The sequence below is a fragment of the Vipera berus genome (assembly GCF_964194415.1).
Source record: "Vipera berus genome assembly, chromosome: 1".
Taxonomy (NCBI): Eukaryota; Metazoa; Chordata; class Lepidosauria; order Squamata; family Viperidae; genus Vipera; species Vipera berus.
This window is the reverse complement of record NC_138202.1, coordinates 67,508,386-67,524,218: the sequence shown is the minus strand read 5'-3', so window position 1 is coordinate 67,524,218 and position 15,833 is coordinate 67,508,386. Positions and strand designations below refer to the sequence as shown.

Genomic DNA, 15,833 nt, shown 5'->3' with positions numbered 1-15,833 from the left:
CGGCCGACCGAATCCGGCGCCGCCTCCGCAAACGCGGAAAACCGATTGGCCAAGCGAAGGGGTGGGGCACGCCTTCCTGCTTCTGGAATTGCTCTGCCGCGTCGGTGAGGTGGAGGTTCGTGGCTTGGTATGTTCAGCCATTCCCAACGCCTTCGAGGAAGAAAAGACCTGCGGGATAGTGGCGGCCGAGTTATATTGGAAGCGACTCGGGAGCAGAGAAGGAGCGTTAGTCCACTGGGCCTGCGCCGTTATTCCCGCACATATGCCTGCATTTGCATATTTTGCGCTCACTTCAACAGCCACTCTCGCATGCGCACCACGTTCTCATACCAGTAGTCCCAGTTTTGGAATCGAAAAAGCCTGACTCGGATTTTGTGGGGGGGGGCGACTGGATTCAAACGCTGAATCGCAATGTGGATCACGGTTCAGCATGTGGGGTGAAGACGTTCGTGGTTTGGAAGCCATCGATTGTAGCATACGGAAACTATTGTGTGAGATCACGGCGAATGTAAGTTCACACATACAGGTAGTCCTCGATTTACCATAGTTCATTTAGTGACCTGTCAAAGTTACAACAGGACTGAAAAAAAGTGACATGACCATTTTTCACACTTACGACCATGGTGGCATCTCCCATGATTATGTGATCAAAATTCAAACGCTTCATAACGGACATGATTATAGTGTCCCTGGGTCATGTGATCACCTTTTGCCATCTCTTGAGAAGCAAGTCAATGGGTGTCTCAACTTACAACCATCACAACTTACAAATTCCAGTCTCCATTACAGTTGTAAGTCCAATATTAGTCGTAATACATTTTTAAATCGTAGAAATAATAACCTCTCTTATATAAGGTGAATGGTTGCCAGTTTGCTTCTGGGTCACTTCAAAGTGTTGGTTATTACCTATAAAGCCCTTCATGGCATGGGTCCATAAAACAACAGCAGGTCATATAAAAGATTGGCAAGAAAATGCTACTAGCTATATAATCACTGTATAATAAAAACAAGATATTGAATTTGTTTCCATCTTTTACAGAACTTCGAGAAAGCTAATGGGGAAACTTTCAGCAATCCCCATTAGGTGTATCTTGAAATTAAGAGTTGGTTTTCAAACCATGATTCCTGTATTTTAATGTTGGATAAACATGGACCTTTTTCAAAGTTTAGTCACTTCACAGAAAGATATAGGATTTTATTCATTTGCCTTCAGAACAGTGTTGCATATGGGGCATGCAGAGCTCACAATATCATGTCCTGATTTGCTACTAGAAATTTTTCAGTTAAGATGGGGTCCAAGAAGTATTTTTCTCCACAAGACAAAGGTGTGCTACTGTCCACTGAACTATAGTAATTGTGATAGTGTACATGACTTTGATATGTAGACTGTCTTGTGCTTTGCTGCCTGACAAAAAAATAAAAGATCAGTTGGTTTTGCAAAATAATTTCTTCATATATTCTCTGGTGGGGAAAAAACAGAATAGCAAATCTGTTAATATAGAAAAAGGTTATGTCGTTCAAAGAGTTTGATGCATGGATCAAAATGGGGTTGAATAATTTATGATTCAGAATGTTGGGAGAACTAAGCCATCTTCCCAACATAACATTTTATGTGAAAGTAGCAGATAGGTTAATCTGTTGATCTGGATTTTAGGCTTAGTATCTCATATGAATCCAGTCACAACCACACCCGGTAATTCAAAATAAATGAATTTCACATGTAATAGTTGTAAAGGACAGAATGTGCAGCATTCCACATGTGAATATATTCTTACAATATTTGCTTCCCTTAAAATGCATTTTGATCATAAATAGTATATGTTTCACTGATATCCTTACAAGGCAGACTGTCAGTGTGGTATAGTGGTTATGTGCTGTAATGGCCTTCAGGCTCAATTCAGTTATCAGCTTTGGATACTTGCTGGATGATTTTAGATATTTTCTCATCCCAACCTACTTTTCAGAATTGTTATTGCAGGAAAATGGGAAGAGGGAGTACCACATATGCCAACTTAAGTTCCTGAAGGAAAGGCAGAATGCAGCTCCAACAAATAAATATAAAAATGTGTTTGATACTGACCCTAAAACAAGTGCATTTGGTGGTCTGTTTCTATCCTCCAAATCAAAAATAATGTTTAAAATAAGCACATTTACAGTGTAAATCCAAGAGTTCTGAATGACGCAGTGAAGACAAAGTAAATGATAGGCAAGAGGCTTTGACAGCAACCATGGGTAGCAGATAGTGAATCATTTCTGAAAACAACACAGGTATTGCCAATTTGTCCAGTGATGCACTCCAGGTAGACCTTGACTTACAACAGTTTGCTTAGTGACCGTTCAAAGTTACAAAGGCACTGAAAAAATGACTTACGACCATTTTTCACACTTATTCTTCTTCTTGCAGCATCCCCATGGCCACGTGATTTACATTCAGATGTTTGACAACTAACTCAATTAATGGCCAAAGTGCAACTGGTTCCTGGCTAAGCTGGCAAAAAGTTGCTCACAGGCCAGTGGTGCATGCTTTGAAGAGGAACTATAGCCCGAATCCTCTCATCATTTTTGGAGAAATAGGATTTACTTGGGAATTCTTTTTTATTTAAACGGCTAAAATAGAAAGTTGGAATATTGCAAAGAAAAGTAACATTTCTCTCTCTCTTTGAGATTAGGAGGTGCTGAAAAAAAATTCTCCACAATCCTAAGAACAGACTGCTTGGAATGTAGGGATGTTTGTGTGGAAATTACCGTATACACATTTCTTCTTGCAGATTTTCTCTAGGAAATTTTACATATTTTATGCAGGCGTAATTGTGGGCATTTCAGCCAATATTATATCCAATAGAAAGAATACATCTTTGTAACACTGCTTGAAATCAGTTGTAATACTTTTAGGCACTTTTAGTACTTTTAGACACTAAATGTTTACAATTAAAATCATCCTCCTGCATGTTTTTGTAACTCCTATAACAGATTGGAATACAATAATGACAATGAAGAGGTCTTAATCAAGAGTTAACTCAACCATTTTACTTTAAAAGACTTCTTCCATACCAAATAATTTGAATTTCTACAATAACATTTCAGCCTTCTCCTTTCTTCCTTCTCCCCAACATTCCTAACACCATATGAAACACAGATAAACTCAAATATTCCTGACACTATGTGAAACAGATAAATTCAAACATGCCATTTCCATTACAATAATTAATAACATAATTGTCACCAATGTTGGTACTCAACAAAAATATATTGCAAACTAATGAACTCAAATTCATAGGCACTGCTGAGTACTCTTTTTAAATGAAGATCTTAAGTTGTTAAAAAGGCATTATATTCTATTGCTGCACCATACTATCAGAGCTTTCCTCTGTACATTTAAAAGATTCTTTTAAAGGTTAAATATTTAAATTATCTTGAAAAGGCTGTTTTAAAAATCAAATAAACATATTCCATCTTTAAAATAATCTACTTACATTTGGAGCAGATAGACTAGATTTAAGGTTTTATTTAGGGATTGTTGAATACAACAGATTTTACAAGGAACAACATTAGATTACAAGTACGCAGGCAAAGGAAGAAAGGTTATTTGAAAATATATACATTTCATCCATAAAATTCTGTATCTCGGTATTATATTCTTTTCTTTATAAAATGTTTGTGTTATATGAATCAAGATATTTTTCTTTGAGAGAATTGTTATTGTTCCCTGGATGTTTCTCTTACTAAAATTATTGATCTGCAAAAGCATCAATTTCTCTTTGCAATATGTAAAATAGTATTTCAGAAAGATCACTGAATTGTACAAGATTTAGGTAAATTAAATACAAATGCATTTGACATTATGGGAGACAGGAGCATTTGAACAGTGCTTCTTACTAGAATTTAGCAAACACTGCAAAAAGAATTATGTAACTTTTTTTAGTGTTCATTGTATTGTATTCATTCAGATTTTGTATTGAGATTTTGGAAATATGTTATTTAATCTGTCGATACAGGTGCAAAAAAAATCAACAGATTTTCCTACAAACTTTTCTGTTTCTGCTGATTTCTCTGTTTCGAGCTTTGACATGCATATTGGAAAGCCAAAAATTTAAATAGGCTCATATAGGATAATCAGTATGAATAAAGACAGTAGCACAAAGATGACTTTCATTAGTTATGCTGCAGAAATGTACTGCAAATATTTCCTTAACAACAAATAATAAAAAGCACAAGTATTTTAGATCAAATACATCCACAAAAAGAAATTAAGAGAGAGAGAACAGAAAAGTTTCTACTCAGTAGTCTATACTAGTGAACTACACTGCAAATTACATTCTTGGCAGATGTCCGACTTTCCTGTGGACAATAACATTTGACACATTTGGGAGGCTATAACCATTTTAGCTATTGGCCTTGTTATTCTTACTTTTTAAAAGTTTTAAGGAGACTGACAAACATCTATTTAAATGAAATCAAGGGAGGGGGGGAGAGGCAGTTGCTGCTATTACAACATATAATACTATTAAACCAGGTGTTTTGTTTGAACAGTTCTCAGCTCTTCAGTGGGAGTTGCCCTCTTCTATTTCTCAATTAGAACTGTAAAATGTTAGAGATTACAATACATGAGGAGAAATCAATTTATGGTCAGGAATTCATTCAAGAGCTGAGGAAAAGGCCAAGTCACTGCTCAATTTCCAAGCTGCATTGCAGCCACGTTCCTTTGTTCTGATGCAGAAGGAATGTTCTTATTAATGGACAAACTAGGAAAAGTTTGGAGACACACCTCACATGCACCAATAGCAACACTCAGGAGTAAAGTGAATAAGCTGCATTTTTTAAATATTAGGATAACATAAACTGCCCTTGTTTCATCAGTGAAGAAATCGAATACTCATTTTTTGTTCTACATCCACTTTTTCCAAAACCTGTAAAAAAAAAAGAACACAGTTAGAATATTCCAGTTTTATTTCATCGTGTTTAATCTTGCTATTCCACAGAGGGATCCTTCTGTTTTTCTCACTGGAAATGTTTCTTATGCTCTGCATAAATGCATGTATTTGTTAGTCCCATTTAGAGACAGAATTAAAGAACAGTCCATCAAATTTATCCAATCTGTCCGCAAGAAAAAAGAGCCTTGGTGGAGCAGTGGGCTGATGCCTCCTTAAGTAACACCAGCTGCCTGCAATTAGTGCAGGTTCGCATCCCACCAGGCTCAAGGTTGACTCAGCCTTCCATCCTTCCGAGGTAGGTAAAATGAGGACCCAGATTGTTGGGGGCAATTAAGCTGACTTTGTAATAATGCCGCTTGGGGTGGGTGTGAAAGCCCTAACAAGCAGGCATATACATAGAATGAAGGCTACTGCTAAGCTTGTAAGCCGCCCTGAGTCTTCGGAGAAGGGTGGGATATAAATGTAATAAAAATAAATAAAAATAAATAAAATAAAGTTCATTACACTGGATTTGCAAAGAGTAGCTGAAAATAAATAACTTTTCATTGCTTTTTGACATCTCAGGAGGATCAGGACTGGCCTGAAATTTTCAGAGAATTTTGTTTTGAAGAAGCAGGACAGCGACTGAGAAGGGCTGAGCCCGTGGTCTCTACAGATGGTGTTCTCTTGGGACCCAGAATTCATAGGTAATATCCCATCTAAATACCTTCTAAATCATCCAGAAAAAGACTGCTATCCTAAATGTTCTTAGTATAGAAAGATGCCTTAGTTAGCTGGCTATGATTTCTTTATATATCTTTTCTATATTTGTTGTGCTATTAATATCCACCTTGACCTGTAGGAAATAGGCACTGTATACAAATAAACAGTAAAATAAATGTGGCCAAGTATTAATAGTATGTAGGGGGGGGGAAACAATCTGGACAACCTTTAGATGAAAATGTTCTTCCAACTGTTATAAAACAGAATGGCAGATATACCCTTAACACTTCAGATTTAATGATTTGAAAGTTGTCACTAACTTTTACAAACTCTGCAAAGGAGATTGCACTGTCACCATCTTGATCAGCCTCCTGGATTGTTCTATCAGCAATACTACCAAGTTGTTCATCAGAGATATTTACACCAACCATCATCCGCAAGACCTGTAATGGACAAAAGTTCAAAGACAATGAGAAAGTAGGTTTTGTTTTAAATTCAAACTATTAGAAAGAGTCAACTTGATTGCTTGGAAGGCCGCCTACCACTCATTTTAAGTACATAAATTTAAGTAGAACATGAAAAGCTCATTTCTAGATGAAAGGACATCAGCCCACATCCATTTGATACCATCAATAGATTCCGGTGTTTCAAAAATAAGCCATTTAAAGAGGTATTGTTACCTTGAAAATTCAATCAAAGTAATAAATAATATTTATAAAATAAACTTTCCAATGCTTGAACACCAATTCTCAAAGGTAGTTAGTGTAGGCACAATGAATGACGTGGACAACTTGCATTTCTCATTTTTCACCACCCTAGCTTCAGCAGATGGGAATTAGCATATCTGGAGGATAGCACACTACCTATAATACAGAGGAATGGATTTCACTATTTCCTTATCCACAAAGAATAATTAGCAGAAACTTTTTACCTAAGAATGCAAAATCTTTAGAACAGTTTCAGAAAAAATGAAACAAATTCAAAAACACAGGGAATTACAAAATCAAAATTATAAACATGACTTTACCAGACTAAAAATGTGAGAAGGAATTCCCAAAGAAACAAGAGGTAGGTAGAACCCAACTACTATACTGGTAATACTTGCCCAACTATTATACTGATCGCTTAATGACCATTTGAAGTTACGACGGACTCAAAAACAGTTACAACCCATCCTCAAAATTACACTGTTGTAACCATGCCCCGGACATTAGGTGAGTGCATTTTGGGTGTTTGGCAACCAACTCATATTTACAACTGGTTGCATCATCCCAGAATTACATGACTGCCATTTGTGATCACTTAGAGAAGGGGTGTCAAACTGCTGGCCCAACTTTTCAATAAAAAAGGGGGGGGAGGGATTGTTAAAGATAAAATGTATTGAAAAACTTTTCAATAAAAAAAATAACTGCTGGCCCGTGGGCTGGATGCGTCATGCCAAAACTGCCTACCCCATTGCCGGCAATGGAAAAAAAGTTGCGATATGTCGTGACACATCACATGACGTGAGTTTGACACCACTTACTTAGAGGTACAAAACTTTTTTAAAAGGATAAAATAAGTAATTTCAATCAGATTAAAGTTATTTATAGATTATGCAATCTTACTCTACCTGAAGCAATTCATCTCGAGAAATTTTATCATCTTTATCCAAGTCATATAATTGAAAAGCAACTAGAAAATAAAATGAAACAAGATTAGCGTCTTTGCTACATCTGCCACATACAAACTACATCACATAATCAGTATGGATTCAGACCCATATACAGGATCATAATATAAAGGCATTCTCTTAATCTTTAAATGTTGCTAATGGACATCACATCTATGTAAACTCAATAATGAATACAGATCTGTATTTCTCCAATGACAATTTATATGTAATTTACATTGTTAAATGTCGGCATAAGGTTTTGTCATAAACATACATTTACAGGGTGATTATATAAACACATTGAATGAAATCTTCAAAAGGAAAATTTCAGCTTTCAGAATAAATTAAGTTGCTGAATTAAAAGTTTAATAAATGCCCAATATTTATGTTGATTCTGATGAAATTGACAGCAGCCATTTCCTTTGCAATTTTGATAAGGTCTTCAATTCATTTACTATATACTTTGATATACTTTCAATATTACATTACAGTAATATTCTTCAGTGGATAATATCAAAGTACAGAATAATTAAATTGTATAGCACTCTATACTTTGATATTATCCACAGAAGAATATTACTGTACAGTAGAAATGGCAACTCATAAATATCGTATTTTATATATCCAAAGCTTCTAATTGCTGGAATAATATATTTTATGAACTATAAGCCTCCCAAAGTCATCGAGTGAGCTGAACAGCCATAGAAATTGAACAAATAAATAAATTCGAAATATAAAACTCTTTTCCTCTTTCTTCTGCCCTCCCGGCATACTTCCTCTCCCTCTTTATGTGCTCTCACGTCCCCTTTTATTTCCTGTAACATCTAGGAAGAATTGTGCGAAAGGAGGAAAGGCTGCTTCTTTCCTTTTGGCTTGGGATATGCCCTGCGAGAAAGCCAGATGCTAGTGATCCAAATAAAAAGGTTAAATTTTATATGAGAATTGTATACCAGAATTAAATCTCACTAACTTCACTGAAATTGATCAAATAAGCATTCAAAACATTATGATTTTAGGAAGAGATAGAGGAAAGCAAGGATTGCTATGGGTAGGAGGAAAAAGAAGAAAGAAAAGTAATGGATTATCTCTTAGCCTCAGACCTAACTTTCCATTTTGCATTTACTTTCTTGGGAAGTTACTTGTCTTCTTTAAGTACCCATGTCCCGTGACAACTATTCTGAGGAACACGGCAGCTTTTCACATTTCCATGATCGTGCAAAGGTATCATAATAGGAATTTTGAGGAGATATTTCCATAAAATAAGACAAAGCAAAGTGACTTGATAAGAGCTAATAGAGGACAAACCACAGAGACCTATCGGTGACTACTGTCCAAAACTGCCAGGACTGAGAAAACAGAATTATTAGGCAAGAACTGTAAAAAGAGGGCAAGGCACAGATAATTCCCAAGTCTCACTTAACGCTCATTCAAAGTTACGTGATGAGCGCTCCCTAGTGCTTACAAGCAAGTCCCGAAGTTACGAATATTGCAGCACCACGGTAATCGTTCGCCCTTACGAGTGACTTCAGTGACACTGCAACATTCACCCTATTCCCCCCCAACTCCTCACAGCTGCTTCCCCCTCCCTTCCTGCTGCGACGGACTCACTTACTTTGCAAAAATCCTCTCTGCCACGGTTTCTTTCCCTATGAAGGAGAGTCGGCTTGGAAATGTTTTTTGCATCGAGAATGGAAGTTTCTGGAGTCCGTGATCTCGCGCAAGTGTTTGAAGTTGCGCCAAATCACAGACCTCAGAAACTTTCATTCTCTATGCGAAAGGTGCTTGTCTCCTCCTCCTGCTCCTGGCCAACTCCTTTCTGCCTGAGGACAAGCCTGAAGCCTTCAACTGAGGGAGGAGGCCAGGCCCCCTCGCACCCGTGTCCAGCCTGCCGGAGCTTGCCACACTGGAGGAGAAAGTGACCCTGTTTGTCCCAGAGCCTTGGAGCCCTCCTCCAAGCCCGGAATGGAGGTTGGGGGAGGCTTCTGCATGCCACCGGAGGTTGGATCCCACCCTCGGAGGAGTGCTCCAAGCTGCTGCTGCCCAAAACAGAACTTCCAAACACCTGATCTGAGCCTTGGAGGTGTTTTTTTAGCCATTTGCACCAGGAATGGAGGTTGGGGGGGGGGGGACTTCTGCATACCTCCAGAGCTACATTCTGGGTGGCAGCAGCTTGGAGCAGTCCTCCAAGGGCTGGATCCAATCTCCAGAAGATCAGGCCACCGTGTGTGTGTATGTGTGTGTCATGGAAGCGTTCCCCAGCCTCAAATCTGGGTGGCAGCAGAAACCGCGACAGAGAGGAGACGGATATTTTCCAGGTGACTCCAGCACGGCAGGAAGGGAGGGGGAAGCATGCGGTATCTTAGTGGGTCAGGGAGGCCTTGAGGGCCTGTTCCAGCCCTAGCCCCTCCATGGCCTTCCCCACCCTGATACACCTCATATTCGCTTAACAAGCCGCCTGCGTTTTAACAAGCAAGGGAGTGATTTCGTACCTCAAACAAGATTCACTCTATGAGTTTTTGAGTTACAAGTGGAATGGGCAGGCTCCATTATACTCGTAACTCGAGGACTACCTGTACTGAAAACTTACTGAATGCAAGAACAAGGAAATTTTAATGGTTCTAGGCACAAAGATTCAGCCAGGATACAGGGAGGGAGATCATGTAAGTACAGCAGTAAAGTACAGGTGATGAAAACTTGGGTGCTTGGCAGCCTGTCCACATTTACTGCATGACTGCAGGGTCAGTTCAATGATTTGGATGTTGTAAGCTGCCCAGAGCTGCCTTGCAGCGAGATGGGTAGCAAACAAATTTAATAAATAGATAAATTTCTGCCTATCTCCCTCTATTTTTTGCCTTTTGTCTGCCCTGCACTTTGCCACCTCTGTTGGCCCCACACTGAGCTTACTCTGCTTGCTCAGCCATCCCGGATAACCTTTTTGCTGTCTTCTTTCTCCCACTGCTGACAAGATGTACCCAGCAAGACTCCTCGTGAGGCAGCTACTGGCTACACCAGGCCTTCTTCTCAAGGCCCCACGTACCTTTGTTCAAATTGCACACAACCTGGAGGCCCTCCAAAGCTTTTTGAAAAGACTGCAAGTTTCCCATAATCAAAGACTTTGCTAGTGGGATGGGGGCAAGGAGTGTAGAAGCATCAGCAATCGTATCAGTTCCTTCTGATTTACCCATCAAGTTGTGGGAAGCTGTCAGTAGTATTGAAAATGGGGAACATATGACTATGGCTGATAGCAGCAGCGTGAACAGCAGCAGCATACTGGTGCTGAAGCAGCAGGAAATTCCCCAAATTTAATTCCCTCAGAAGTAATGGGTCCCGGCATTCTATAGGTTAGTCTTTTTGAGGTACCTGTGTTACCCACATTTTGTCATATGAAACACATTTTACACAATTGAAGGTTACAAAATATCAGACACGAGAAAGTTGTTTAAAGACCAAAGAAAGGAGGGCAAATCTTAAAATGAAATCCATGAAGTATAATACAAACAATGCGGTTCATGTGAATTACCATTAAAAAATGTCTTACAGTGCAATTTGTTGCTCCGGCTGTTAAGAGGTTCTGGCCCATTCTGGTCTTTGTTTTTTTCACTATCTTCAATGGGTCGGAAGTGGGCCAAAGTTCTCATGAATCCACGGAAATTCACCTGATCTTCTCTACATGCATACAATACTGATCGTTAGATTATTTTAACAATGCTTCAAATAAATATGAACAATGAATTATTGCTATTTTTTTGTGTAACATTCTGAATTATTCTAATTTCTCTTTTCGATGGCTAGAAAAGCGCTTGTTCAACCAACAGTAGTGAACTGCTATAGCAAATTTCTTCCTCTCTCTAAATCAGGAGGGTAGTCTTAATTAGCAAATAGTCAAGGTTTCATCATCCAATTACGTTTCCTTCTCCCCTACACCCTACCACATAGATTTTTGAAAGCTCTTCCAAAATGTCTCCCTATGGAACAGATTTTAGGGTACATAGCGAAGTCCTATAGTGCAATAATGTATTATCAAACAATGACACAATGCTACACTATACAAATGCTACCTTAGATATAGCAATTTAGAATCTTAACAGAAATCTCAAGTATCGGGATATTTAACTGCTACATCTTTTGAACATATGCAGTTGGCGGCAGTTGAAGGTTACAGATACTATTGAATTGAATTTAATCCAAATAATATTGAAGATCAAGTCTTTAATCTGAAACCTTACAGATTATCTTTTAAGTCTATCCATCTAAATGTAGTAGTATCGTCATGGAATCAATTGAACTCAAATAACATAGAACTTACCCTTCTGGGAAAAAAGCATTGATAATCCTGTCCCCCAATGGGTTAATAGCAAGCTCTGGAATGCGTTGAAAGTCCTCACGGCTACAATATCAAATAAATGAATGTCAGCTCTTAACCAAGGTAATTAAAAGTATCCATTTAATTTAGTATATATTTAGTGCTTATAGCACTACAAGTTAATAATCAGTGCTGTGAAATCATGAAATATTGAACCAAGTTTAATAAAATATCTATGTATTTGTATTGTGATTTTGAAGTGAATAATATGATACTTTCTTTAATTTGGAATCTTCTAGCTTTCCCATTAGCTCAGTATCGATTTAAAAATACCGGTACATTTTTACCAAGTAGAAAATCTACATTAAATATGAGCAATTTCCACTACAATAAAACTACAAAGTAAGTTTATAAAAAGGTCCATCTTCAAAGAAATGCAAGATGGTCATTTTTAGATTAACTTTCATGTTGCTACACTATTTAATACCCAATCACTTATCTACGGTATATCTTTGTTATGCACCATATATCTACTCTTAATCTTACTTTTTCATTCAAATGCCATTGTCATGGTTGCGATAGTTAGAGCCAAATGAACTCCGAGGCTAGAAGCTTCCTCAAAGAGCATGTTTATTGGATACAGAATATTAGCAGGATGAAAAGTGAAACCAAGTCTGAAATTCCATCCAAAGAGTTACACTATTACAAAGTCAAACTTCCCACCCCAGTGCTATGCAATCATCCACGTTCCCCAACAGAATAGTTTGGCAGGCTTTCTAACAAAACGCCCAACCCTTTAACATAACAAATAGAATGACCTTGGTTCTCACAGGACACAGAATTGCTTAGACTACCAAAGGTACTCTGCACCCCTCCCATTCATGTGGCAACGTAGAATGAGCAAGATGGCTGCAGCCAGGTTCGTTGTAGAGTTGATAGCCATCTCCATTAACACCTTTCAGTAAAAGCCAAGAGCACATTAAAAAAAAATCCACCATGCTCAGTTACTTTTGCTTCAACTTTGTTACCATTTTTAAAAGCTTGTTCAATTTCTACAGCCACCCGTCTCACACGTGATTCTTAGTGATTTACAAAGTTGAAAACCAAAACCTATAGCACAATATTAGAATCTAACATATTATATATGATCATATATATAATACAAAATATTATTGCATTATATATAATATATATAAGCTCCTCAACTTTTTATTCCTTTTTGTTCAGATTCAGCTTTTAAAATTTAAACAGGATATCTGTCTCTATATTGTATGTTTTATAGCTGAGCTTTAGGTTGAACATTAACCTCATTTTAACTACACTTTTTAAAAAATCTATTTTTGTCATTGTCAATCACTTTTAAACATGCCATTTTACCCAGGAGGGGAATATTATTTGCCAGGAATGTTACGTAACTAGAAAACCTGCACAAGTCATAAAAGTAAATGAATACTGAAATGCAAATCTTATTTTAATTAAACCTTTTTATACTGAATTAGGTTGGAATTTACAGGAAATGTTCGTTTCTTCTGCTTATATGCCACAGCAACACTATCAGGTAAGCTCTACCCAAGAACAATTGTCTTTTGAAGCAATCTTGAATATTTAGTTTTAATTGCTATCATTCAGAATAGATCATGAAGAAAAATAAAAATTATGGATAATGCTAGGAAACATGAAGAGATACTTTACTAATTTATAACTATCATTAGTAACATATTTGGCATAACGGTGACTAAGGAGAAGGCAGATATCAACTTCTTAAGGCAGAAGGAAAAGAAATATATATCTGTTGTGATCATGATGAAAAAGCAAAAAAGTACTTAGTTTAAATTAGGTATTTTATAGAAAAGAATGCTGAAAAAATAAATTGAATCAAATCGAACAGAATAACAAGAGTTGAAGGGACCTTGGAGGTCATCTAGTCCAACCTCCTGCTCAGGCAGGAAACCCTATACCATTTCAGACAAATGGCTGGCCAGTCTCTTCTTAAAAACTTCCAGTGTTGGAGCATTCACAACTTCTGGAGGCAGGTTGTTCCACTGGTTAATTGTTCTAACTGTCAGGAAATTTCTTCTTAGTTCTAGGTTGCTTCTTTCTTTGACTAGTTTCCATCAATTGCTTCTTGTCCTGTCTTCAGGGGCTTTGGAGAATAGCTTGACTCCCTCTTCTTTGTGGAAACCCCTGAGATATTGGAATACTGCTATCATGTCTCCTCTAGTCCTTCTTTTCATTAAACTACACATACCCAATTCCAGCAACCGTTCCTTATATGTTTTAGCCTCCAGTCCCCTAATCATCTTTGTTGCTCTTCTCTGTACTCTTTCTAGAGTCTCAATAGACAAATAATAGACACGTGTGTCCTTTAGTAAACAATTTCCCAATACATATTACACATAAAATATTTCAAAGTCAGTAACATTCTAAGTATTAAAATAGTAACACAATAAGAATTACCAATAAATGCAATCTTAATAAACTGGAAGTGCTACTGCACAACACATTCAGCTCTAAGTTCCAAACAGAACTTAGATAAGCTTGTTATGTAAGCTTCTGCAGTCTACTGCCTCACCCCATCTGGGGGAATGAAAGAAGTATGAGATCTAGGTCATAAGAATTCAGATAATGCTTAGTTCTTCATTTGGCAAAAGAAAGTAATATTCCAATGAATCAACAAAAACATTTCAACATAAAAATTATCTACAAACCGTAACTTGCATTTGTCAGAATGGTGGACCATACAGGATTGCATTCTAACTGCACAGAGTTAGAGGCACAGAGGATGCCAAATACAAAATTTTGTCATCATAAGAATTACTTGACATATATATTTCTGAATTAATCAAAATTAAAATAATGGTCATTTTGAACTAGTGTTTAAATGTTCAAATATTAAATATTAAGTTTCTTTCAGATTTCATTAAGTGGCTTCCAGACTCGAAGTAACCAATAATTTATAAAAATAGCAAAATTATCTCTTGGCATAAAAGACTGAGATATTGCAATAAAAGCACTCATATGATTAAGCTAGACATTTTCAGCACAACCAGATATAACTACTGTTTTCCATAGGAAAAGTATAAATTATGCCACACCTTCCCATAGCTCAGTGTGAAAAAACCTGTTAAACTAAACACTGTTGAGCAATGTGCATGATAGGGACACTTACTACATATATAATTTTAATTTTCTGAAATAAACAGGTGTACTGTAATACACATTAAAAAAAATCCCACTTAGGTGGCAGCATTTAGCAATCTAGCTTTATCTTGAAAACTAAACTAGCCTGAGTAGATTAAGACTTAGAGAGAATATCAGAAAATAACAGAGGGTAGGATAGACTGGAAAAACACTCGATCTAGGAAGAAAATGGGAAATAACTTCCACACTGCTATAAAAACTACTTGCATGTGTCCATGAAATCAGTATAATTTTTGTTTAATTTAAAGTAAATTTTACTTAATCCACGTAAAGCCAACATATTGTAGTATTTATTTATACTGAAATAGTATTCATTTGTAAACATTAACACCTCATATGCATTTTGAATAAAATAATCACGAGGAAAAGTATTACATAAACTTGTTTTCCTTTTGAATCTTAGCAATGATAGCAGTTTAAAAGAATACGAAGATGTTAAAACTGTCAACAAACCCAAATGCATGGCAAGTTTAATTCTATTTTTGAAGAATTTAAATTTATTTTAGAAATTATCTAATGTTCATTCTCTATAATCAATCCATTGGTTGGGGAGTCTATTATGAGAGGTGTAGTGGCTTCTTGGGTTGTGACAGAAAGTCCCAAGATTTTTTCAAGCGTATTGAAAATATCCCTTTCTAATAATCTATAGGGAAACAAAAGCTATGAGAGTGAAGAAGCTGGGACAGAGATACTGTTTCCTTCACTTTTGCTTGTTAGACATGACCCAGGAGAAAGAGCTGACTATGCAAATGGTGCCAATGTGGTGGGCACAGGGTATTTTGTCTTCCGCAAAATCAAAGTCTTCCATAAGATTATAAGAGCAAGTATGATAAAATCTTAGGTAGACAATCATTCAGTGGATGGAGCTTACTAAATAATCATATCCCAAAAAAAGTTTTATCAATTGAGCTGTGGAAAGAGATGAATGGCATACCACAAGGTTCTGTTGCACTGTTCCACATTTGTATAAGGGATTTGAAGATATGATTATCAAAGCTCAGATGACAGAAGAGAGGGAAAGAAAAATCCTCAGAGAACAGCT

General features: G+C 36.9%; 2 protein-coding genes across 3 annotated transcripts in view; one reads left to right on the top strand and one right to left on the bottom strand.

Moving 5' to 3' along the window:
* The first annotated feature begins 116 nt into the window (after positions 1-116).
* LOC308660167 (uncharacterized protein) lies at positions 117-15,246 on the top strand. Of its 2 annotated transcripts, none has more exons than XM_081314391.1 (4): positions 117-508; positions 5,496-5,617; positions 13,090-13,148; positions 15,195-15,246. In XM_081314391.1, the coding sequence occupies exons 1-4, from the start codon at positions 431-433 to the stop codon at positions 15,209-15,211; spliced, it is 276 nt and encodes a 91-aa protein (XP_081170517.1). In that variant the 5' UTR covers positions 117-430; the 3' UTR covers positions 15,212-15,246. The 2 variants fall into 2 exon arrangements, with proteins under 2 accessions (XP_081170517.1, XP_081170516.1); XM_081314390.1 differs by lacking the exon at positions 117-508 and adding an exon at positions 530-791.
* Positions 3,490-15,833, bottom strand: part of CHP1 (calcineurin like EF-hand protein 1) — a 30,201-nt gene continuing 17,857 nt past the window's right edge. Inside the window, exons 3-7 of the mRNA XM_081314389.1 lie at positions 11,594-11,674; positions 10,826-10,953; positions 7,246-7,307; positions 5,954-6,076; positions 3,490-4,907 (exon numbers count right to left, since the gene is read on the bottom strand). Coding sequence (XP_081170515.1) covers positions 4,854-4,907; positions 5,954-6,076; positions 7,246-7,307; positions 10,826-10,953; positions 11,594-11,674 — 448 coding nt within the window. The 3' untranslated portion in view covers positions 3,490-4,853. The remainder of the gene's footprint in view (positions 4,908-5,953; positions 6,077-7,245; positions 7,308-10,825; positions 10,954-11,593; positions 11,675-15,833) is intronic.